This window comes from Symphalangus syndactylus, chromosome 7 (genome assembly GCF_028878055.3).
Source record: "Symphalangus syndactylus isolate Jambi chromosome 7, NHGRI_mSymSyn1-v2.1_pri, whole genome shotgun sequence".
NCBI lineage: Eukaryota > Metazoa > Chordata > Mammalia > Primates > Hylobatidae > Symphalangus > Symphalangus syndactylus.
This window is the reverse complement of record NC_072429.2, coordinates 121,975,360-121,999,658: the sequence shown is the minus strand read 5'-3', so window position 1 is coordinate 121,999,658 and position 24,299 is coordinate 121,975,360. Positions and strand designations below refer to the sequence as shown.

Genomic DNA, 24,299 nt, shown 5'->3' with positions numbered 1-24,299 from the left:
CTGCACCCAGTTCTCCCACTGGGAAATCTGAGAGCATCTTGCTGCCTCCCTTTTAGGATTTTCATTATCAGTGCCCTGGGAAAATGGCATCCACATGCTATAAACATAATTTAAGCCACAATTTTGCTTAAATATTGTTAAATTTAAAATGGCAGAATAACATTTTCTTGCTTATCAACTTACTCTGTGTTGAGGGATCCATTTCAGAAGAGTCATTTAATTGTGAGGTTCTAGGCAAACAGCTTAAGTCCTCCTGTTCATTTTGGAACCTGGGTTCTTCTGTTATAAAAGTGAGGAGATCAAGATGATGTTTGGGAGTGAGTAGAAAGGCTTACTAATTCCAAATGGTCCCTAGTAAGTTAAAATCACCAAGGATGGCTAAAAACTCCTTTCTTTTCTATTTTAAGAAGAATGCGGTCAACATTCAAAAAGGCAAGGAAGTGTCATTAGTGAGAAGAGCTGAGCTGACTTCTGTAAAACGTACTTTAAAAACACTTTCAGCTAAAACAAAAAGCCAACAAATTCGAAAATACAGATATTGAGAAAGAGATTACAAAATGTGATTAGCAAGGCTTCCCTGGAAACTATTATGAGCTGATCACTACTGGTTTTAGCTAGGCAGGGCCTCATCACAACATACAGCAAATCAGAGCCAGCCACAGGCAAGTTTTACCTGAACCCTTCTTAGAGTAGTAGGCAGGGCAGTGCCCTAGCAACTAGCGGTGCCTCCCCCTACTTTTTTTTTTTTTTTTTTGAGATGGAGTCTCGCTCTCTCGCCCGGGCTGGAGTGCAGTGGCGCGATCTCGGCTCACTGCAAGCTCCGCCTCCTGGGTTCACGTCATTCTCCTGCCTCAGCCTCCCAAGTAGCTGGGACTACAGGTGCCCGCCACCATGCCCGGCTAAGTTTTTGTATTTTTAGTGGAGATGGGGTTTCACTGTGTTAGCCAGGATGGTCTCGATCTCCTGACCTCATGATCCACCCGCCTTGGCCTCCCAAACTTCTGGGATTACAGGCGCCTCCCCCTACTTTTATCAATTACTCTCCTCATCTCAAACCTTACACTCACCCTCAGCTGTGTTTTCACTGTTCCCTAACTCCTACAGCAGCACATCCAGTATGACACCAAGGTGTTTTTAAAAATATTTGCATCCTGACATTCCTTATAACAGTCCCTTCCTTTCTACTCCCACCACTAGCGTCTAAGCCTCCATGTGTCGAGCCCAGAATGCTGGGAGTCTCATTGAATTGGTAAGATGTCTGCCTTTTACCTCTCTGAAAAGCTTTAGCTAATGGTTTTAACTCATAGTTTTAGCTCAATGAGTCATTAAGGTAATGTGACTAATCACCAAATGACTAATTTGAACTGGTGGGGAACTAACTGGAATCTAAGAGTCATCTTCAAACATCTGAAGGGCGGGACATGGCGGAGGTAGTAAACATAATCTGCAATCTGCACTGTTCCAGAGAACGGTTTCTGCGGACAGAACTCAGCAGAAAAAGAGAAAAGAAAAAGCAGATTGAACTATTTTACTGAGAAATAACACATTTTTTTTTTTTTTTAGAAGGAATCTTGCTCTGTCACCCCAGGCTGGAGTGCAGTGGCGTGATCTCGGCTTACCGCAACCTCCACCTCCTGGGCTCAAGCAGGTTCAAGCGATTCTCCTGCCTCAGTTTCTGGACTAGCTGGGATTACAGGCGCACGCCACCATGCCCGGCTATTTTTAGTAGAGACGAGGTTTCACCAGGTTGGTCATGTTGGCCATGTCGGCCAGGTCGCACTCCTGACCTCAGGTGTATGAGCAGTTTTAAAAGTAGGCATGATTTGGCCTCCCAAAGTGCTGGGATTAGAGGCGTAAGCCACTGCGCCTGGCCAGAAATAACTGTGAAATAAAATACTTGTAGCAAATGGAATCAGATCATGAGCTTCCCAGTCTACCAGCATTCTGGCGCAAGCAGGCTGGCCACTGCTACATCTGCTGCACAGATAAGACGCGAATCAGGTGTGGTTCCTCAGATCTTTTTGTTTCTTTATTTTTTAGGGACAGAGTCTCACTATGTTGCCCAGGCTGGTCTTGAACTCCTGGGCTCAAGCCATCCTCCCGCCTCAGTCTCCCAAATTGCTAGGATTACAGGTGCCACCGTGCCCACCCAGAGCTGAGATCTCACAGCTCCCTCTCATCTGTCCTCCAAAATTCAACCTGCCCACTCCTGTTCAATTCATCTTCCCAAAGGGCTGTGTTGTAAATATTATCTCTGTTCAAACAACTAATGATTCCCTTTAGTCTCCAGCAATGTTTCAAACACTGGCTGGGGAGATTCACCTGTGAAACTTTAAAACAAAAATCTAGCTCCCTAGTTTCTACCCTAGAGCTACTGACGGAATTATTACTATTATTAGATCTACTGAATTAAATCACTGTTGGTGAGGTCCTGAACACGTGTATGTTTTGAACATGTATACTTTTTTTTTTTTTTTTGAGACAGAGTCTTGCTCTGTCGCCCAGGCTGTAGTGCAGTGGTGCGATCTGGGTGCACTGCAACCTCCACCTCCTGGGTTCAAGTAATTCTCCTGCCTCAGCCTCCTGAGTAGCTGTCATTACAGGTGTGTACCACCACGCCTGGCTAATTTTTGTATTTTTAGTAGACACGGGGTTTTACCATATTGGCCAGGCTGGTCTCAAACTCCTGACCTCGTGATCTGCCCACTTTGGCCTCCCAAAGTGCTGGGATTACAGGAGTGAGCCACCTCGCCAGGCCCAAAAATGTCATTTTCTTGATGGTAGGTGTTTATCTCCTGCTTTTAGGATTAAATGAATCTGATTAAATCTATATACCCTGATTAAGAAAATGACTGACACATCATTCAGTCATAAACTTAAGACTTTTGAAAACTGGATGTTTATTAATCAAATTACCTCTATTGGTGAAATTTAGCAAGGTTAAAAAATATACATGGTTGACTGGTCTGCCAAAAAAAATTTAGTTAGCACAGAGGGAAGACATCATGGAGGCAGAGGGGCAAACGTGTAGGAAAACTACTGATGAGGAAAGCTTTTTAGTTTCTTACCTTTCTCTATTTCTACATAGATAGCTCTCTAAAGATTTTCTATTTTTCTTTCTAAAACAAGGGTAAGGCTGGGTGCGGTGGCTCACGCCTGTAATCCCAGCACTTTGGGAGGGCCACACAGGAGGATCACCAGGTCAAGAGATCGAGACCATCCTGGCCAACATGGTGAAACTTTGTCTCTACTAAAAATACAAAAATTAGCTGGGCGTGGTGGTGGGCGCCTGTTGTCCCAGCTACTCGGGAGGCTGAGGCAGGAGAATCGCTTGAACCCAGGAGGTGGAGGTTGCAGTGAGCCGAGATTGTGCCACTGCACTCTAGCCTTGCAACAAAGCGAGACTCCGTCTCAAAAAAGCAAACAACCAAAAAGAAAAACAAGCGTAAGTGTGAGAGGGTGAGGGAGAAGTGACAGCTCCCATGGTTAGTATCTTTTGTAAGCCACTTTTAAATATTTAATTTGTGCTGAGTCACATTCTACTCCTCTCCACCTCCCTGAAGTACTCTTGGTGCTATTTGGGACCACTAAATCTCAAGTATGAGTGGTAATGAGGGGTTTTAAAAGTAGGCATAATTTGGCCGGGTGAGGTATAATCCCAGCACTTTGGGAGGTCAAAGGGGCCAGATCACTCGAGGCCAGGAGTTCGAGACAAGCCTGCGCAACATGGCGAAACCCCGTCTCTACTAAAGATTAGCTGGGCATGGTGGCATGCGCCTGTAGTCCCAGCGACTCAGGAGGCTGAGGCAGGAGAATTTCTTGAATGCAGGAGGCAGAGGTTGCGGTAAGCCAAGATTGTGCCACTGCATTCCAACCTGGGCAACAGAGAGAAGTTCTACCTTTAAAAAAAAAAAAAAGGTAGGCATAATTAAATGACCTAACCTATATTTTCACTCTTCAAACTTGTGAAATGAAAAAGTAATGCACATAGCATATTCATGAAGCCAAAAATTGGAAAGAATCCAAATGTCCATCAACTGATGAATAGATTAAAAAAATACATAATATCCACACAATGGAATATTATTCAGCAATAAAAAGGAACGAAGTACTGGTATATGCTACAACATGGTTGAATCTCAAGACATTATGCCAAATACAAGAAACCAGACACAGAAGACCATATATTACATGATTGCATTTACATGAAACTTCCTGAATAGGTGAATGGACACAAGGTAGTGGCTGCCAGGGGCTTGGGGGAGTGAGCGGAAATGGGGAGTGACTGCTAATGGGTACTGGGTTTATTTTGGAGTGGTGAAAAATGCTCTAAACTTACTTGTGGTGATGGCTGCATGACTATGTAAGTGTATTTTTTAGTACGTGATAATATAATGACATTGAATAATACACTTTAAATAGGTGAATTAGGCTGCGTGCAGTGCTGGGCACGCCTGTAATCCCAGCACTTTGGGAGGCTGAGGCGGGTGGATCACCTGAGGTCAGGAGTTCGAGACCAGCATGGCCAACATGTCGAAACCCCATCTCTACTAAAAATACAAAAATCAGCCAGGCATGGTGGCATAGGCCTGTAATCCCAGCTACTCAGGAGGCTAAGGCAGGAGAATACTTGAACCTGGGAGGTGGAGGTTGCAGTGAGCTGAGATCACACCACTGCACTCCAGCCTGGGAGACAAGAGCGAAACTCTGTCTCAAAAAAAAAAAAAAAAAAAAAAGAAAAAAGGTGAATTATAGGGCATGTGAATTATGTATCAACAAAGCTATTATTTTAAAAAGCAATGTATACACATTATAAAAGGCTGAAACAAAATAAAACATAGTAACATAAAAGCTCCTTGTTAACTGTACTCTTTAATTTTATGGAAATCTTTTTTTTTTTTTTTTTTTTTTTTTAAAGAGACAGGGTCTTGTCTGTTGCCCAGGCTAGAGTTCAGTGGCATGATAATAGCTCACTACAGCCTCAAACTCCTGGGCTCAAAGAGATCCTCCCACCTCAGCCTCCAGAGTATTTTACAGTTTTAAATTATAATTTTGATTTTTCAGTTGATGCCACTATAAGCCTCGTACCGAAACCTAATGTTGGATCAAATCCTATGAGAAGTTTCCATGTGATACTTGAATATACTGTTGTTCTGAGGATCAGCTTTTGGCAAAGTACATATTTTACCTTGGAGCAACAGAATCAAACAGAACTCCACAGGACAGTCTGCACAAACTTTTTCCTCGACTGGAACTCTGTTTCTGTAATAGTCCCACCTCAGCCCACCCTTTCCCACCAAAAATGTGGTAACCAGTGATTACCTTTTACTTGAGCAGTAGATTGAAGTGCCAAAATACATCCCAATAATTTATTCACTGGCCAGGCACAGTGGCTCACGCCTATAATCCCAGCACTTTGAGAGGCAAGGCAGGAGGATGGTTTGAACCCAGCAGTTTGAGACCAGCTTCGGCAACATAGTGAGATCTCATCTCTACAAATAATTTAACAAATTAGCTAGGTGTGGGGATACACGCCTATGGTCCCAGCTACTTGGGAGGCTGAGATGGGAGAATTGCTTGAGCTCAGGAGGTCAAGGCAGCACTGAACCATGATTGCATCACTACACTCCAGCCTGGGTGACAGAACAAGACCCTGTCTCAAAAAAAAAAAAAATCATAATAATAGACCCTACTAAAAGAATAAATCTGGGCCGGGCGCGGTGGCTCATGCTTGTAATCCCAGCACTTTGGGAGGCCGAGGCAGGCGGATCACGAGGTCAGGAGATCGAGACCACGGTGAAACCCCGTCTCTACTAAAAATACAAAAAAATTAGCTGGGCGTGGTGGCGGGCGCCTGTAGTCCCAGCTACTCGGAGAGGCTGAGGCAGGAGAATGGCGTGAACCCGGGAGGCGGAGCTTGCAGTGAGCCGAGATTGTGCCACTGCACTCCAGCCTGGGCGACAGAGCAAGACTCTGTCTCAAAAAAAAAAAAAAAAAAAAAAAAAGAATAAATCTGTAACATCATGGAGAGAAAGGCCTCTCAGACACTCACCTTTATGACATGGATTTTCAGCATGTTCTACAGCCGCATTTATCTCTTGCTTTAAAAACCACTTTCTAGATGCATCTGAAAGAGCAGAAGCTTTCTTTGCTGATCTCAAACGGAGCTCTTTTCCTTCAGCTTCCTTCCACTAAATTCAAATAAATGGAAGAAAAATTACATAAAAAGTATAGTAATACACATTTCATAGTGGAATGAGCCCCTTCTGTCTTCTCTATCCACTTTCCTTTATATTTCCATGGCAAGTAGGATCTGTTTGGTGTTATGGTAATTGGGGTGCCTGTGTTGGCCCAAGGCTATTAAGAGCCTTGAAAGCAGAGACAGGTTTTATCCAACCCCTGGTATTGCAGAGTGCCACAAAGCACACAACTATATCCCAATAGTTGCTGAAATAATAATGCATTTCAATAAGTTTCAAATCTCAAATCTTATGAGACTAAGCTAGTTTTGTATTAGTGGCAATTGCATTTATTTAATTTGAATGCTCTATCTTAATAATAAAATCTACAAAATTCAGAGAATGAACTCTCTGCCCAGCTCTGGTCCACATGATGACCACAGGGAAGTCAATTGATTTCTGTTCACCCCTATTTTCTTCTCCATAAAATGAGAAAATAATAATCTTAAAGTTAGCTCAGAAGGTAACTAAAATAAATTTAAAATCCAACTCCTAAAGTTTTCCAAAATTCTGGAAAAGCTACAGCTTTTACATGGAAACACATAATTTTTATGTTATAGAAATAATAATGCATTAAATAACAAAAACTTTAAAAAAAAATCACAAAATAGGGCAAGGAAGGATTACAGAAATCCATCCCTTTCACATTACTGATGAGGGGGCTGATTCTGAGCAATTTCCCAAGGCCACGCAGTAGTCAAGTCAGCTTTACAACACAAGACACTAGACACAAGGAAGGATTTCTGCAGAACGTGAAAGGTCCCTACAATGATTCTCAGCCAACTCTCAAAAGTACCATTTTACCCAAAGTCCAGCAGCAGTGAATTTCACACAGTCTAGCCCTAATGTCAGCAATATTTATGTTGAGAATGTGAGCTTCCACCCCAGTTTTCCTGAGAACAGCCTCAGGGTTCTGGATATTACCCCCACCCTCTCCAAGCCCTTCTTTCCTGTCCTGGAATGGAAAGGTTATAAGATAAGGCTCCATGCCACTGGGATGGGGTAGGAGGAAAATGAATCTGGAATAGTGACTTGAAGGAAATACACTGTAAGAAGCCAGCTTTCAGAATAGACACTGTGATACAGCAACAGAGAGAAGCAATTAAGCCAGGTATCTAGATCTTGATCTTTCCCCAGCTCCTCGGTGTCCTTAGGAAAGTCCATGGTACCTGTGATAATATCTCCAAAGCACAGATCCCAGAGTCTGTGCGAGCATCAACCAAAAGATACATACGTGTGACATATGCTATTAATTACCTCCTCGAACTCCATTCTTTGATTCTTCTTTAGCAGTAGAATCTTTTGTTTTTATTTTTAACTATCTTATTAACTGATAGGAACAGAATCTTAATTTTATTTGGGATGATAATGCTCCCTGTGAAGAATACTATTTTTCTCAGCATCCTTTGCTGACAAATGTGGCTTGAAATACGATATGGAACTCCTGGAAAGAAGTTAGAAGGGAGTGTGACTCAAATGGGATGCAGAACATTCGCACTTGTGCTCTCCCTTCTCCCTGCTGCCTGGAATGTGTATGTGATGGCTGGAACCCTAGGAGTCATCTTGGATGGTAAGGTAACCTTGAAAATGAAAGCCATACACTAAGAAGAGGTGCAGAAAGGCTGAAAGAGGGCATTTCCCTGATAACTTTGGAGCACAATACTAACCCTAGACTCCCTACCTCCAGACTATATTTCTATCCTGTTCATAGTCATTGTAATTGGGGTTTTGTTACTAGCAGCTACATACCGTTTCTACCTATTCAGCATCTTTTACATTGTAAGTATAAAGAATTAGCTAAGTTAAAGTACTAATATTATTCAATCAGCCAGAACAAAAATCCAGGAAGTTGAGAAATTGAAGCACACTCATGTAAATGAGAAAGACGCTTAGTCATTTTTAGGTAGAGTCAGTATTAGACGACGTCTCTGACAAACACCTATTAAAATTAGATTATCTTTTCCAGCAAAAACGACTTGGTTTGATGCTTTTGTCATTTTACTCTGTACTATTTCAAAATTTCAGTGCTTAGGCTGGGTAAAGGGGCTGACGTCTGTAATCCCAGCACTTTGAGAGGCTGACACAGGCAGATTGCTTAAGGCCCCGAGTTTGAATTTTGAGGCTGTGCAACAAAGTGAGACTTTGTCTCTTTAAAAAAAAAAAAAATCAATGCTTGATATTAAAAAGTTTATAACACTGTTTTTACCTTCTTGGCTTCCTCCTCCACCATTGCATTTATTATCTCTATTTCTTTCCTTCTGTTTTCCCTAAGGAGTTTGGCTACTTCCTGGTAACATTTGTTTCGTTGTAGATCATCACATTTTTGTTTATGTAAAGACTGAATCTGCCAGTCAGTATTTAGGCATGCTTGTTCAGCCTTTGCCAAATTTTCTTTAATCACCTAGGAAAAAGTTATACATTTCAGAACAAGGTCAAACTACTAATATATAAAATGAAGGTATAACCATTCAATGTATCCAAGTGTCTGGGGCAGTTGTTCACAACTCCGGCTGCATATTAGAATTACCTGGGAGTGTTTAAAACAAGCTGATGTCTGGGCCCTACCACAAGCCAATTAAACCAATCACTGGACAGTGGGGTACCGGCACCTTTAAAAAGCTCTTCAAGTAGAAATTAGCCGGGCGTGGTGGCGTGCGCCTGTAGTCACAGCTACTCAGGAGGCTGAGGCAGGAGAATTGCTTGAACCCAGGAGGCAGAGGTTGCAGTGAGCTGAGATTGTGCCACTGCACTCCAGCCTGGGTGACAGAGTAAGACTCCGTCTCTAAGAGCTCTTCAAGTGATTCTAATTTACAGCCAAGGTTAAGAACTTATGGGCTAGAGTATGGGTGGGATTCAACAATTTCCATGTTTTCAGCACTCTGAAGAGGAGACTCTGAAGAAGAGCCCATTTTAACAGACTGGACAAAAGCCTATTTAAAAAAATGGAACATCTTGAGGAAATCACCTAAGAGACTGTTGTAGAACAGAAGGTATCTACTGTACACTATTCCTGGTTTTTGGAATAGGAGCAGACCGGTACACATACCCATTTAACATTTTGTTAAAGAGATAATAGAGAAAGCTCTTCTTTGAAAGTCTCAGGTTCTATTTCAATTCACTTAAGTCAGCATTTCTGAAAGCGTACTCCATAAGAAATTCTCTGAAATACGTCTGGGAAATTTTCTTAAATATTCACAAATGTACAGTATCCTCAAATTTGGCAAGAAAAATACCTCACTTTAAGACAGCATTTCCAATACTTATTTGACCATCCCCCATCTTATTGAATAATAGTTAATAGTCCACACAATACACTTGGAAGTGCTGGCTTACATACCAAGCAGGGACCTGATGCTTTGAACCTAATCAACTCAGGGACAATTTCAGAGGCAGAACACAGAAGGACAGTATAATTTGTAAAGTCACTATTCCTTTGCATTTTCTTCTAAGTCACTATTCCTTTGTATTTTCTAAGTCACTACTCCTTCGTATTTTCTTGTAAGTCACTATTCCTTTGTATTTTCTTTGAGGAAATTCCTTTGTATTTCCTCAAACTGTAGGAAAAAGACATGAATATCATGTGATTGTCAGTGAAGTAAGCATCCCATATACAAAAGGAAGCAATGTGAGATTCTAGGAACTGTGACAACTGAAGCAAAGAAACAAACTAACTCAACTTTACAGAGTTTAATTTCGATTTTGTTCTCTTAAGAGGGTGACAGATGAAAATTTCTCCTCTGCATGTACACTAAATAGATCATATTTTTACCTTCTGAGTTTTCTGACTCTGGGTTTCACCTGCTTCTATCAGCTTATGAAACATGTGTTCTTCAAGATCCACTTTTCGTCTATAGGCATCTGCATCTGCTCGCATTTCTTTTGCAACAGCTTCTTGATTTTCAGTAAGATTCTGTTAAAATCATTTGTAAAAAAAAAAAAAATCACCAATTTATATAATGCTAGAATACAAAAACAACTTTTTTCAGAATAGTAATATGCACACAAATAAAAGCTGTCATCATCTGATTTTCAAAGTAAAATTCTAAGACTGGAGACATCAGCAAAAATGGCAGAGTAAGGACCCCTGGAAATCCTCTCATCCATAAAAGCATTGAGAACACTGATTTAAAAAATGTCAAAATGAACTTTTTCAGCATTCTGGAAATTAACCAAAGGCTTGGAGCTATCTGGGGAGCATTTACTTACAAAAATGGCTGAATCTCGGTAAGAACGGCTAGCTCTCTGACATTTCATCTTGCATTTTTCCTGTTCCCACCCCACTCCCAAGCTATGCATTAGTCTTTTTTTTTTTTTTTTTTTTTTTTTTTTTTTGAGACAGAGTCTCACTCTGTCACCCAGGCTGGAGTGCAGTGGCGCGATCTCGGCTCACTGCAACCTCCACCTCCCGGGTTCAGGTGATTTTCCTGCCTCAGCCTCCTGAGTAGCTGGGATTACAGGTGCACACCACCACACCTGGTGAACTTTTTAAATTTTTAGTAGAGACGGGGTTTCACCATGTTGGCTAGGCTGGTCTCGAACTCCTGACCTCAAGTGATCGGCCTGCCTCGGCCTCCCAAAATGCTAGGATTACAGGTGTGAGCCACCATGTCCAGCCTATGCATTAGTCTTGAAAACCAGCAGCCTGGAAGCCAAGGAAGGAAGCCAAGCAAAATGCGGTTGGACGGAGCCCCTTCAAACCATCATTGCTGGAGAACTGTCACTGTTTGACCTGTCTGGTGGTTCCCTGAAAGACCCCTCCTAAGGCTGTCTTTTTTGATCTCACTCAGAGCTCACCTAGTACAGAATAGCCTTATCCCTGGGGAAGCTGTTGAAAACAATTAGAGCAAACTGTTGAATATCTTGGCTGCTTGGGGCAGTAGATCTTAGGAGAGCAACCAATAGGCTAAGCAAAAAGCTTAACAGGAAAAACTGGAGAATCAGATGTCCACAGGAGGCTTAAAAAAGCTCTGATAGGTTCCTGGAAGGTCATGTGCATGTGTAAGGCTGTGCATATGCTAAGGCTGTGTTCTCAGACCTGAGAAAGACCCAAGATCTCACACTTCTGGTTAACTCTGAGGTTTTGCATCACCAGGAAGTGGAATCTAAGAAGTATAAACTGCCTAGCTGAGTGATAAAGGCATGCCCTAACATGCACACAGAGCCCCTCCACAACTACTAGAAGCTTACTGGTTCAAAGAATCTATTAAAATCTCTGTCCAATCATTTGCTGACCCCCAAACTACCTGAGTAGAGACATCAGTGCCTACATACAACAAAGAATAGGGACTTTCAAAATTAGTTTAGAAAAGTCACTAAGCAAAGAAACAAGAAGAAACCCTGGGGAGGGGAGACAATCTTATTTCCAAAATTGCCACATTATATTCCAGACAGTCCTTGAATTGACATAATGATTTTTTGATTTTATGATGGGTCTATTAGGGTGTTACATGAATTTTCAACTTACAATATTTCTAACTTACGATGAGTTTATCAGGACATAACCCCATCACAAGTTGAGGAGCATTGTATTTAAAATGTCTAGTTTTCAACAAAAAATCACATGACTGTTTGAAAAAAAAAAAAAAAAAAACAAGAAATATGGGCCAGGCATAGTGGCTTATACGTATAATCCCAGCACTTTGGGAGGCCAAGGTGGGAGGACTGCTTGAGCCCAGGAGTTTGAAACCAGCATGGACAACATAGTAAAATCCTGTCTCTATAACAACTACAAAAATTAGCGGGGTGTGATGGTATGTGCCTGTAGTCCCAGCTACTTGGGAGGCTGAGGCAGGAAGATTGCAGGAGCCTGGGAGGCAGAAGTTGCAGTGAGCTGAGATCACGCCACTGCACTCCAGCCCGGGTGACAGAGTGGGACTCTGTCTCAAAAACAAAACAAAACAAGAAATATGACCCATACACACTTTAAGTAAACATTAATCACACTATCTCCAAAGAAAATATAAAATGGCCAATAAACATATGAAAAGATTCTTAACATGTTCAGTGAAAGAAGCCAGTCATAAAAAATCACACATTGTATGATTCCATTTATATGAAATATCCAGAATAGGCAAATCTATGGGCGCAGAAAGCAGCTTCGTGGCTGCCAGGGGCAGGATATAGGAGAGTAAATGCTAACAGGTACAGTAGTTGAGAGAAGGATAGTAAACAGCCTTCATGAAGAGGTAGGTTAAAAAAGCCAAATACAAATGGTATGTACCAAATAATCTCATATTACTATTAATGACATTAGCAGTTGTTATTTCTTGAGGGATTTTTTCTACTTTTCTAATCATCTATAGACAACATAATTACCTTTATAATTTGCTAAAAATAAAAATATCTTTCAATTATATTCAAAAAAGATATATATGTGAAGATGCTTATTATCAAAAATTGTAAACCACTTGAACATCTAACAACAGAAAAAAGCTTAAATAAGTTATGATTCACCAGCAGCCACTACCAATGACAGTTACAAAAATATGTAGCCATTTAGAAAAAGAATTTTATTAAGTGAAGAAGAAACATAGAATTTTAGCTACTCCATAAAGAAGTAAAACCATGTATGTGTAAAGATTAAGGACTAAGAGGAAACAATGGAACTCTAAAAATGGTGAAGAGGATCAAAGATTGGGTAATGGTATGAAGAAGCATATTGGACGACGTGTGCATACTGGAGTTGTCAATTAGCTTTTTAAAATAATAGAGCTTTTTAGGCCAAAGGGAAAAGAGGGAAACTAGTATCTATCCAATATGTATCATACATCAGACACTATGCAATACAGGGTTAACTCAGTAGGCCTGAGTAATTCAAAACCTGCACATTCTAAAGAAAAGACTGGCCCTTGATCAGTTCCTGGGAGATAACCTCTAAGCCCCTGGAATACTCTGCCTGATAAGAGTGTCTGTATACCTGGAGATATTGGCCATGCCAGCTGGTTTATGCTAAATGATGGGATCTGGTGGGAACCATGGTCCATGCTCTATCAGTTTGACCTTTGGAGGGGCTGTAGAGAAAGTAACTACAGTCAGCCACATATATACTCCATGTCTACGTGACCCCCAGTAAAACCCTGGACACCAAGGCTTGAGTGAGCTTGCCTGGTAGGCAATAGTCTTACATACCGTTGCACATCTTTGCGGGAAATTAAATGCTGTCTGTACACCTCCACTGGGAGAAGATAACTAGAAGCTTCTGCCTGGTCTCTCCTGGACTCCACCCTATGTGCCTTTTACCTTTACTGATTTTAATCGGTATTCCTCTACTATAATAAAATGTAACCATGAATATAAGAGCTTTTCTAGAGTTCTGTGAGTCCTAGTGAATCACTGAACCTGAGGGTGGTCTTGGGGACCCCTGACACAGACAAATACATATTCACTCATTTAATCTTTATAGCAATCTTTGCAAGACTGGTATTATGCCAAGGAGAAGGTACATACATATGAAAGAGAGACAGATAGAAAACAGACTTGATAAATGAGGTCCTAGAAGATGATGAGGGGATGAGATCTGGAGTACAGGTTAGTATTTACTTGTTTCTTTTAGTTTATACTTAGTTTCATTCTTTTGTTGAAAAATAATTTGATTCAAATTAGATACATATGGAATGTTGAGCTCATGTGGAGGTAATCATAATATTGTTGGTTTTCTGGGACATAATTTCTTTAGAAATAGACACATTTAATCAACCTAATGTAAGAGATAAATTGGGCAGGTAAAGTGTCAATCACTAAAGCCAATTTGAAAAAGGTAGTGGCAGCACATCCATACCTAACTGACCAGATAAAGTTCAGGATTTCATAAATTTGTTTTGGTGAATAGTTTAACTCTTCTCTACTCCTATTGGTTTTTTTAAATAAATACTTCCTTCAAAAGACAGCAAAAAGAGATTAACAAACATTTGCCTCCCATTCTGATACACAGAAAAAAAACTCAGCATAGGCTGGGCGTGGTCGCTCACCCCTGTAATCCCAGCTTTTGGGAGGCCGAGGTGGGTGGATTACCTGAGGTTAGGAGTTCGAAACCAGCCTGGCCAATATGGTGAAACCCCATCTCTATTAAAAATACAAAAATTAGCAGGGTGCGGTGGTGGGCGCCTGTAATCCCAGCTACTTGGGAGGCTGAGGCAGGAGAATTGCTTGAACCTGGGAGGCTGAGGTTGCAGTGAGCCGAGATCGCGCCATTGCACTCCAGCCTGGGTGACAGAGCGAGACTCCATCTCAAAATATAACTTCTGTTGCAGGAATGCCACAGATTAAAGTTATGCACTCCTATGGGTAACTTAAATCTTCTCATGAAGAAACAATAGCCAAATGCTAATTAAGGGACATTCCACAAATTATCTGGTTTACACACTTCAAAAAATATCAATGTCATAAAATACAAAGACAGTCAGGAACATTTCTTATTTTAAAGGAGACTAAACTGACAACAACAAAACAATGGATGAGATCTCAGATTTTCTTTTGCTCTAAAGGACATTTTGGATACAATGGATCAAATCTGAATAAGGTTTATATATCAGATCATATTATGTTAATTTCTGATTTTGAGAACTGTACTGTGGTTATATAAGAGGATTCCTTGGTTTTAGGAAATATACACTGAAGTATTTAGAGGTAAAGGAGCCTCGGGTCTATAACAGTTCAGAAAAACAAGTATATGTTTGTGTGTACATATCTGTATAGGTAGAGAAAAAGAGGAAGAGAAAGCAAATTTAGTAGAATGTTAGTGTTTAAAAATCTGAGAGACAAATATCTGGAAATTCTTAGTATTTTTCTTGCAAATTCCCTGTTAGTTCTAGAATTATACCCTTCGATTACCACTATCCTCCACCCCCAAAGAAAAGATAGTAAAAAGTAAAGCTTAGCTTAGTCCAAATGAATTACATCTAATTCCAAATCATGGGAGACTCAGCCAAACTGTAAATCCCTTGCTCAGTTCTAGAAGAAATTCAGTGTGGAGACTTTGAAAGTGTTATAGGTGTAAATGGATGCTATATGGTTTAAATCTCACCTAATGTGGATATCAAACATATATGTTACGTGTTATGAATTCAGTTATCACTAATTTCAAACTAAAACTATGTATGACATTTTTTTTGAGACAGGGTCTCACTCTGTCACCCAGGCTGCAGTGCACAATCTTGGCTCACTGCAGCCTCCGTCCCCCAGGCTCAAGTGATCCTCCCACCTCAGCCTCCTGAATAGCTGGCACCACAGCTGTACACCACCACATTTGGCTATTTCTTTGTATTTCTAGTAGAGATGGGGTCTTGCTGTGTTGTCCAGGCTAAAAAGTCTGTCTTTTTAAGTGGGCTGAAAGAAGTGAAAACTTACAGTTTCAACACTAAATGAGTAACAAAACATTTTTCCTAAATAATAAAAATTTATATTAACAAAGCTCCTTTCTTCCAGTGTCTTGAAAACTGAACAGTAAGTACTAAGCAGATATTTGCTGATTTAACTCCAGAAGATTCCAATTTAAAGTACTTTACAGGCCAGGTGCGGTGGCTCATGCCTGTAATCCTAGCACTTTGGGAGTCCGAGGTGTGCAGATGGCTTGAGCCCAGGAGTTTGGGACCAGCCTGGGCAACAAGGTGAAACCCTATCTCTACAACAAACACAAAAATTAGATAGGCGTGGTGGCGCATGTCTGTAGTCCCAGCTATTGGGGAGGCTGACGTGGGAGAATCACTGGAGCAGGGGAGGTGAAGGTTGTAGTGAGCTGAGATGGTGCCACTGCACTGCAGCCTGGGTGACTGAGTAAGACTGTCTCAAAAATAAATAAATAAAAATACAAATAAAGAAAGAAAGTACTTTACAGCTCCTGACTGATTTACCTTTCAGGATCCTTGTGAGGTATTGAGATAATTTTGTAGTCACTATTACGTAATTACAGGAAAATTTAGTAAGTTGGTAAAAAATCCTGAGGCAAAATCTGGGGCCTACATCTGGTGCTTCAGACACTAGACTAAGCTGCTAACAGAAACATGAATTAAATAATTACAACAAACTGTACATTCAGACATTTTGGCTACCTTACAATCCTGCATGGCACTATATTCTGCTTAAAAAGTGAATAAAATGAACACTAGAAAACCATGCATAAATACAGTCTAAAATGGGTTTATACAAACCCTGCTTTTCTTTTTCTTTCTTTTTTTTTGGAGATAGGGTCTTGCTCAGTTTGCCCAGGCTGGAGTACAGTGATGTGATTACGGTTCACTGCAGCCTCGAAATTCAGGGCTCAAGTGATCTTCCTGTCTCAGCCTCCTGAGTAGTTGGGACTACAGGTAAGCATACCCAGCCAAATTTTAAAATTTTTAGTAGAGATGGGGTCTCACTCTATTGCCCAGGTCTGGTCTGGAATTCCTTAGCTCAAGTGATCCTCCTCCCACCTCAGCCTCCCAAAGTGCTGGGATTACAGGTTTGAGCCACTGAGCCTGGCCAAAACCTGCTTTTCTTATGTTGGAAATAACTGAATTATACCTTCTCATAAAGTCTCTTTTGTGATTCGAGTTCCAGCTGTCTCATTTCTAGGTCTCTGGCTGTGGCAGCAATTTCTTGATCTCTCATATATACCTATGGCCAAACAACAAACTGTGAATACCAAAAATAATTTACAAAATAATTTTTAATATATTTAGTAATCCTGTAATCTGAACGACCTACTAACAGTATTTAAAATAACAGCAATTGGGTTTTTGAAACCAGAGTAACTGACAAAGATTAATATTCACTGCAGAATCTAGGAATAATCTCTCAGTTAAAGTTAAGTTTAATTTAAAAATAAAAAGCACAATACCATATGCCCATCTACTCAGACTGGAAGAACAGACAGCAGTTCTTACAGTATTACAGTAACCAATATCATGAGTTAGAAAAACTTGAACAATTTAAATCTGGGGTAGATAAAAATATAACATTTATTTAATGCTCTTTTTGACTAAACTTCTCTACTTTTATAAGTTTAGTTTGACAATTAACAATTCTATGTTTAAATTTCTTGCAGATGGTTCAACCTGTATGTGTTCTGCTCCAAGTGAATTAATTTAGAGTTCACCTATTTCCAAAATTTGATTAGTTGGAGGCTTTTTATTCCTATATACTAGAGGGTTTGGATATGGGATACGGCACTCTCTAGAGACTCTTAGAAATGATCTTAGAAATAAGGTGAAATGTTAGATATTGTCATTATGGTAAAAGACATGCTATCGAATACCTAAAATAGGAGAAACAGTAAATGAGAATATAGTTGGATGTGCAAACATATATATCTAAAGACTAAAAGAGAAACATGGGCCAGGACCAGTTCAATTTAAAGAGGTTATTGGGAAAGGAGCTAGCTCGAAGGTTGGGGGAAGCTCGATTGTATGAAGCAAGAACAATAATAATGCCAAGAAGTGGAGGAGAGGTGTGGCATAGCAAATCACACTTTTTAGGAATTTCAATTACAGAGCTCTTTTGTTTATGAATTTTCAGAGATACAAAGAGCTATGTACCACAGCAAAAACCGATCAGCTTTGCTTGCTGCTAATAGATGTTCACAGTCACATGTACTTGTCCCTTCAGATTCAAGCAGCCTTTCCTGCTAGAGTCTGAACCATGAGAAGAGCTTTTGCAGTTTGGCAGGGTCAGAGCACAACATCAGAACAGGCCGCTGGGAGGACAGGAGGCTGGAAGGGTAGGTGGAGGCCAGATCATATTGCTGAAAGGAGTTTATAGAATTCTTGGACCAAAAAATGCCTCCTCCTGTTTCAAAGGGGTTTGGAATAAAGACATCAGAGTTCTGAGCTTACTTTGCGGGAAGAACATACACTTTTCTACAGTAATGAAATATCAATCTCATTCACTAGACGAGAAAATTATAAGAAATCTTGGATTTTGAAAACCAATTTAAAATTAACAAGATTTAAACAAAACAAGAAATATCAGGCTATAAAGAGATAATAGATTTCTAATATATATGAATTAAAAATACTTTGAAAGACAAAGACTTAGGCCAGGCGCCTGTAATCCCAGCACTTTGGGAGGCTGAGGTGGGCAGACCACTTGAAGTCAGGAGTTTGAGATCAGCCTGACCAACATGGTGAAACCCCATCTCTACTAAAAATACAAAAATTAGCTGGGTGTTGTGGAGGGCACCTGTAATCCCATCTGCTCAGGAGGCTGAGACATGAGAATTGCTTGAATCCGGGAGGCGGAGGTTGCAGTGAGCCGGGATCACACCACTGTACTCCAGCCCAGGTGACGGAATGAGACCCTCTCTCCAAAAAAAAAAAAAAGAAAAAGAAAAAAAGAGAAAAGACTGAAAAAATACTTAGTATTTTATCAAAACTAGGCTTGAAACTCTAAATTAGTGCATAAAGTCAGTGCAATCCTAATAAAAATTCCAATAGGATTGGGAGAGGTGAGAATTCCAAAAGTGAAACAATTCTTAAAGTCTATTTGGAATGATAAACATTTGAGAATACTGAGGAAAACTCTGAAAAGGAAGACTAATGAGTGAGAATTAGGCCTAGTTAGTAAAACACTTCAAAGCTACTGTCATTCAAACAGTGTGGTACTGGCTTAGGAACAGAAAAAGCAAGGAAGGAGATCAAATATGTAAGACAATTTAATATGTAAAAACCATCAGTTGGCAAATGACTTGGCTAATAGTCAACAAATGGTGTTGGGACAATTGACTTACCTTTTGGAAATAAGTAAGCTAACCTGACAGAAAGTTTAGTCTAACTTGACAGAAAGATGGACAAATGATACAAATATGTAATATGTAATTCTACAAATGGAAGATAAGTAACAGAAAAGATACTTAACCTCACTAACAATAAAAAAAGTCAAATTAAAATAGACTATTTGTCATCTATCTGCTTGGCAAATATTAAGACTGATGCAGTACAACTGACTATACGAGAGGGTGGGTACTCTTACAGACTTAAAATAGCTGAAACTGTTTCATTTTTAGAGAAAAATTGGCATAATTTAGAAGTTACTCAACAAAAGTATGTGTGCAATTACCCAAAGACTTTTACAATGTAGCATGGTTTTGTTATTTGCAAAACACTGCAAATAACCGAAATGTCCAATAGCAAAGGATTAAATAAGCTATTAATTCAATGGAATATTATACAACCACAAAAAGAGAAATAGATACACATATAACAAATATGAAAAGATATTCAACATATGCAATTTTAAAAAGCAGGTCACAAAAACAATGTATAATGAGAATAATCCCATTTTTGTATAAATATAGGAAAACATGACTGTAATTACTTCTCTATCTATAGAACATACGTGAAAGGCTATGTAATTAACCTTTTTTTTTTTTTTTTTTTTTTTTTGAGACTGATTTCTCACTCTGTCGCTCAGGCTGGAGTGCAGTGGTGTGATCTCGGCTCACTGCAGCATCCACCTCCCGGGGTCAAGCAATTTTCCTGCCTCAGCCTCCCGCGTAGCTGGGATAACAAGCACCTGCCACCACGCCCAGCTAATTTTTGTATTTTTAGTAGAGACGGGGTTTCACCATGTTGGCCAGGGTGGTTCCGAACTCCTGACCTCAGGTGATCCACCCACCTCGGCCTCCCAAAGTGCTGGGATTACGGGCATGAGCCACTGTACCTGGCCAATTAATCTTTTTTTTTTTTTTTTTTTTTTTGAGATGGCGTCTCCCTCTGTCACCCAGGCTGGAGTGCACTGGCATGATCTCGGCTCACTGTAACATCTGCCTCTCGTGTTCAAGTGATTCTCCTCCTCAGCCTCCCGAGTGGCTGGGATTATAGGCACACGCCACCACGCCCAGCTAATTTTTGTATTTTTAGTAGAGACGGGGTTTCACCATGTTGGCCAGGCTGGTCTCGAACTACTGACCTCAGGTGATCCACCCGCCTCGGCTTCCCAAAGTGCTGGGATTACAGGCATGAGCTACCGCGCCCGGCCAATTAACCATTTTTTTAACAGTGTTCTCTGGGGGATGATATGAGAACTCATAGAGAAGGTCCATTTTTAATTCTGCATATTTTGTGCTAGAAATTATTTTTATACTGGCCACAGATAATTTTTATATGAAAAAAGAATAAGTCCCCTAATTAAAAATTAACTGCTGGGTATGGTGGCTCATGCCTGTAACCCCAGCACTTTGGGAGGCCAAGGTGGACAGATCACCTGAGGTCACGAGTTTGAGATCAGCCTAGTCAACATGGTGAAATCCCATCTCTACGAAAAATACAAAAATTAGCTGGGTGTGGTGGCGTGCACCTGTAATCCCAGCTACTTGGGAGGCTGAGGCAGGAGAATCGCTTGAACCCGGGAGGCGGAGGTTGCACTGAGCTGAGGTTGCGCCACTGCACTCCAGCCTGAGCAACAGAGCGAAGACTCCATCTCAAAAAAAAAAAAAAAAATTAACTTAATGGCCAACTGATACTGATATTTCTAGTTTTAGAGAAATAGTCACCAAGGACACTTGACTCATTTTCCTGGCATTTCTTAAATATTTAGCCATTCATCAAATACAAAAGAGAATGAGAAAGCTGAGGGGAAAAGTAAATAAAATTAAAGGGGCTATTTAGTATTCACGGTGAACTCTAAGAATATTATTTAATTTGAAGGTGTTCATTACATTTAAGTGAGAGTAAATGGAGATGATGAGAACTAAGGTAAGACTAATAAACCTTTCTCCCAATTTCATCATCCAGTCTTCTTAGTTCCATTTCCCGTTGATCTTGCTGAAGCTTCAGAAAACGCCTTCTTGCAGCATCTTGTAAGTGCATTTCCTTTACTTTCAGCTGTCTTTTCACAGCAGCTAGCCTTAAATACAAAATACATCAAGTGGAACAAATAAAGCAATTCCTAATATGATTTAGTTTTTTCATAACAGGTCTACCATGCCGATCATTTCAATACAATTGATATCCTTTATTTGAAAGAAGAATGCTAGAACTGCTCCACCATTACCAAAGATGATGTATACTTATGCTTTGAGAATTTTAATAGAAAGCTCACCGGCTCAGTTCAGTAATTCCTTTTAACCCACACTATAAATCTGTTACATAAAGTTCCATCTAAGAATAAGAATCAATAAACACAGAAGTGAGTTTCCCAACTATTGGGCTTAGTCTCAATGTTTATCCCATAACTTTACTTAATTTACACATTTTACCTTATTAACATACTTTTATGTATTTATTTTTAAGTTTTTTCTTTTTATTTTTTAAGAGACAGGGTCTCACTATGTTGCCCAGGCTGGCCTTGCCTCCTGGGCTCAAGTGATCCTACCTAGTAGCTGGGACTATAGGTATGCGGCCCCACACCCAGCTAACATACTTTTGAGTATGCATTTAATACTCATTCCCCTGGCCTCCAAAGTGTTAAATGGGTAATGACATAATCATTCTGTGTTACAGCTGTCAGGTCACACAGATATGTTTAAAACACAATTAAAAAAATTATACTCCACTAAAGGTGATGTGCCCAGCATTCTATTACAAAGCATTTCTGCCCACTATAGAATAATGTTTCTAAATAATGTCCTTCAAGGAACATTAATCCGTGCAAAGCTGTATTATATTCAGCATAGCTTTAGAATTACATTTTACTACATAGCAATTTTTTTGAAAAGTGGTATATAAAGATTCTTTTTATTAACTTAATAGTTGCTTAATAGAAATGCTACAGCTGGGTAATCCTATATATAATGTTGTTTCTAAAATGAAAAAATGAAAGAACATAAAAATTATTCAACTAATTTATATGTCCAGATTTTTTTTAAAGTGGTAACACATACCTCTGTCTTTGTTGTATCATTTTCTCCTCCTCTTGTAAGAGCATTTCTCTTCTTGTTTCTTCAGCTTGACGAAGCAGCTCCTGTTTCTGGTACCAAGCTTCATCTTCAACTCTTTGCTGGTCGACTTTAGCTTGCATATCTTCAACTGTCTGCCTTAAGTAGGTAATATTATTATGAAAACACAAAGAAGAAAGCTAAGAATCATCAAAACACAAAATGTATACCGATTAATGTATAATCCATTTTATTTCCATATGCAAGAATTAACTATCTTTAATATTTCTAGCCTTCAAACTCTGATTTTACAAAATACTCATAATTTAAACGCATTTATTTTTTTTTTGAGATGAAGTCTCACTCTGTCGCCCAGGCTGGAGTGCAATGGCGTGATGTCTGCTCACTGCAACCTCCTCCTCCTGGGTTCAAGTGATTGTCCTGCCTCAGCCTCATGAGTAGCTGAGACTACAGGCGCATGCCACCATGCCTGGCTAATTTTTTGTATTTTTAGTAGAGACAGGGTTTCACCATGTTGGCCAGGCTGGTCTCGAACTTCTGACCTTGTGATTCACCTGCCTTGGCCTCCCAAAGTGCTGGGACTATAGGCGTGAGCCACCGTGCCCAGCCAAATGTACTTTTCATTAAAAATTTCTTATTATGTTTATAACATATTTCATTGTATCAGAAAAAGAAAAACTATTCCATAATTACCTCTCTCTTAAGTAATCCAATTCATCATTCCTTATTCTTTCTTGTTCCTGTGTTTGATAGTCCACAATAAACTTTGGATATTGATTAAATACTGGATACTGCCCTTTGGTCAGTGCAACAAAAACATTAAGCATGCTGTCTGGATGAATGTCAGTAGGCGTGGTCTCCATGAGATGATAAACTTGTCTAATCACAACATTTATATCCAGGTTATTCCGATGGTGAAAAAAAAACTGTAAGAAAACTTGGTGTTTAAATCGAGATTTACCTGACAAAGCAATTATGAGGTAGAATTAAAACAAGAATTAAAAAAAAAGTGTATCTATCTTTAAGAATATACATTTTTTTGCAAATTCATTAAAGCTTTTCTTTACTTATGTTTTAAAACGAAGACTATTTAAAAAATGTAAGAGTTTCACAATCATAAGAAATTCTGACATAAAATTAAAAAATGAAGGCTTTTCTTACAATAGAAAAAGAATGCTTCAACGATGGAACAAACTCTGCTTGGATTTTTTTTTCTTCAAAATCCAAAATAAATGATAAATTAGCCTTTGAGAATAAATTAGCTTGATTCTTTAAAAATATCTGAAATGTCTCCACATTATCTTGTTTTGCTGGAAGATCCAAATTAATGTATTACAGGATCATCAAGTAAAAATAAAGTTTACTTGGACAGTAACCACTAAATAAGTAACACACACACACACACACACACAAGAACCCAGCTAATTTATCTTGTCTACCAAAAGAGCATCTACTTTTTATAATGATCTTAATGCTTTCTTTCAGACACTTTTCTGCCAAGTCTCAAAACTTTCATGTTACCTTTTGCATGTGTAATAAGCATTCAGACCATCTAAGACCAGATGGGTCATGATAAGATTATGCACAGAATAACAACCCTCTACCTGTTAAACATCCTTTATAAAAGCAAAAAGTGGCCGGGCGTGGTGGCTCACGCCTGTAATCCCAGCACTTTGGGAGGCCGAGGTGGGTGGATCACCTGAGGTCAGGGGTTTCAGACAAGTCTGGGTAACCTAGTGAAACCCCATCTCTATTAAAAATACAAAAAACTTAGCTGGGCGTGGTGGCGGGCACCTGTAATCCCAGCTACTTGGGAGGCTGAGGCAGGAGAATCTCTTGAACCTGGGAGGTGGAGGTTGCAGTGAGCTGGGATTGCGCCATTGCACTCCAGCTTGGGTGACAAAGCGAGACTCTGTCTCAAAAAAAAAAAAAAAAAAAAAAAGCAAAAAGCACAAACCCCAATATTATCATGATTCTTTTCTTAAGCTATGATTATAACACTACTAGCCTGCTATAATTGCCTACTTTATTGTCTATAAACTGTACACGGGTAGGGATGTGGTCTAACTTGTTATCCTTTATATTCCTACCACCTAGCACCAGTGTCTGACATATAACAGGGACTCAGTAAATAAATGGATTTTTCAACTGAAATAACTGATATGGCCTGGTGCAGTGGCTCACGCCTGTAATCCCAGCACTTTGGGAGGCCAAGGTGGGTGGATCACGAGGTCAGGAGTTTGAGACCAGCC

At 39.8% G+C, this 24,299-nt stretch overlaps 1 protein-coding gene across 21 annotated transcripts in view; it reads right to left on the bottom strand.

Moving 5' to 3' along the window:
* Window positions 1–24,299, bottom strand: part of TBC1D31 (TBC1 domain family member 31) — a 97,059-nt gene that overhangs the window by 14,337 nt on the left and 58,423 nt on the right. For 4 of the 21 annotated variants that reach the window (XM_055287154.2, XM_055287157.2, XM_063643533.1 and 1 more), the window contains 8 exons: window positions 22,741–22,973; window positions 22,033–22,185; window positions 20,921–21,056; window positions 16,737–16,829; window positions 10,009–10,149; window positions 8,446–8,640; window positions 6,053–6,191; window positions 184–279 (listed from right to left, as the gene is read on the bottom strand). In XM_055287154.2, coding sequence (XP_055143129.1) covers window positions 184–279; window positions 6,053–6,191; window positions 8,446–8,640; window positions 10,009–10,149; window positions 16,737–16,829; window positions 20,921–21,056; window positions 22,033–22,185; window positions 22,741–22,973 — 1,186 coding nt within the window. The remainder of the gene's footprint in view (window positions 1–183; window positions 280–6,052; window positions 6,192–8,445; window positions 8,641–10,008; window positions 10,150–16,736; window positions 16,830–20,920; window positions 21,057–22,032; window positions 22,186–22,740; window positions 22,974–24,299) is intronic. The other 17 variants (XM_055287158.2, XM_063643541.1, XM_063643537.1 and 14 more) reach the window with 12 other exon arrangements.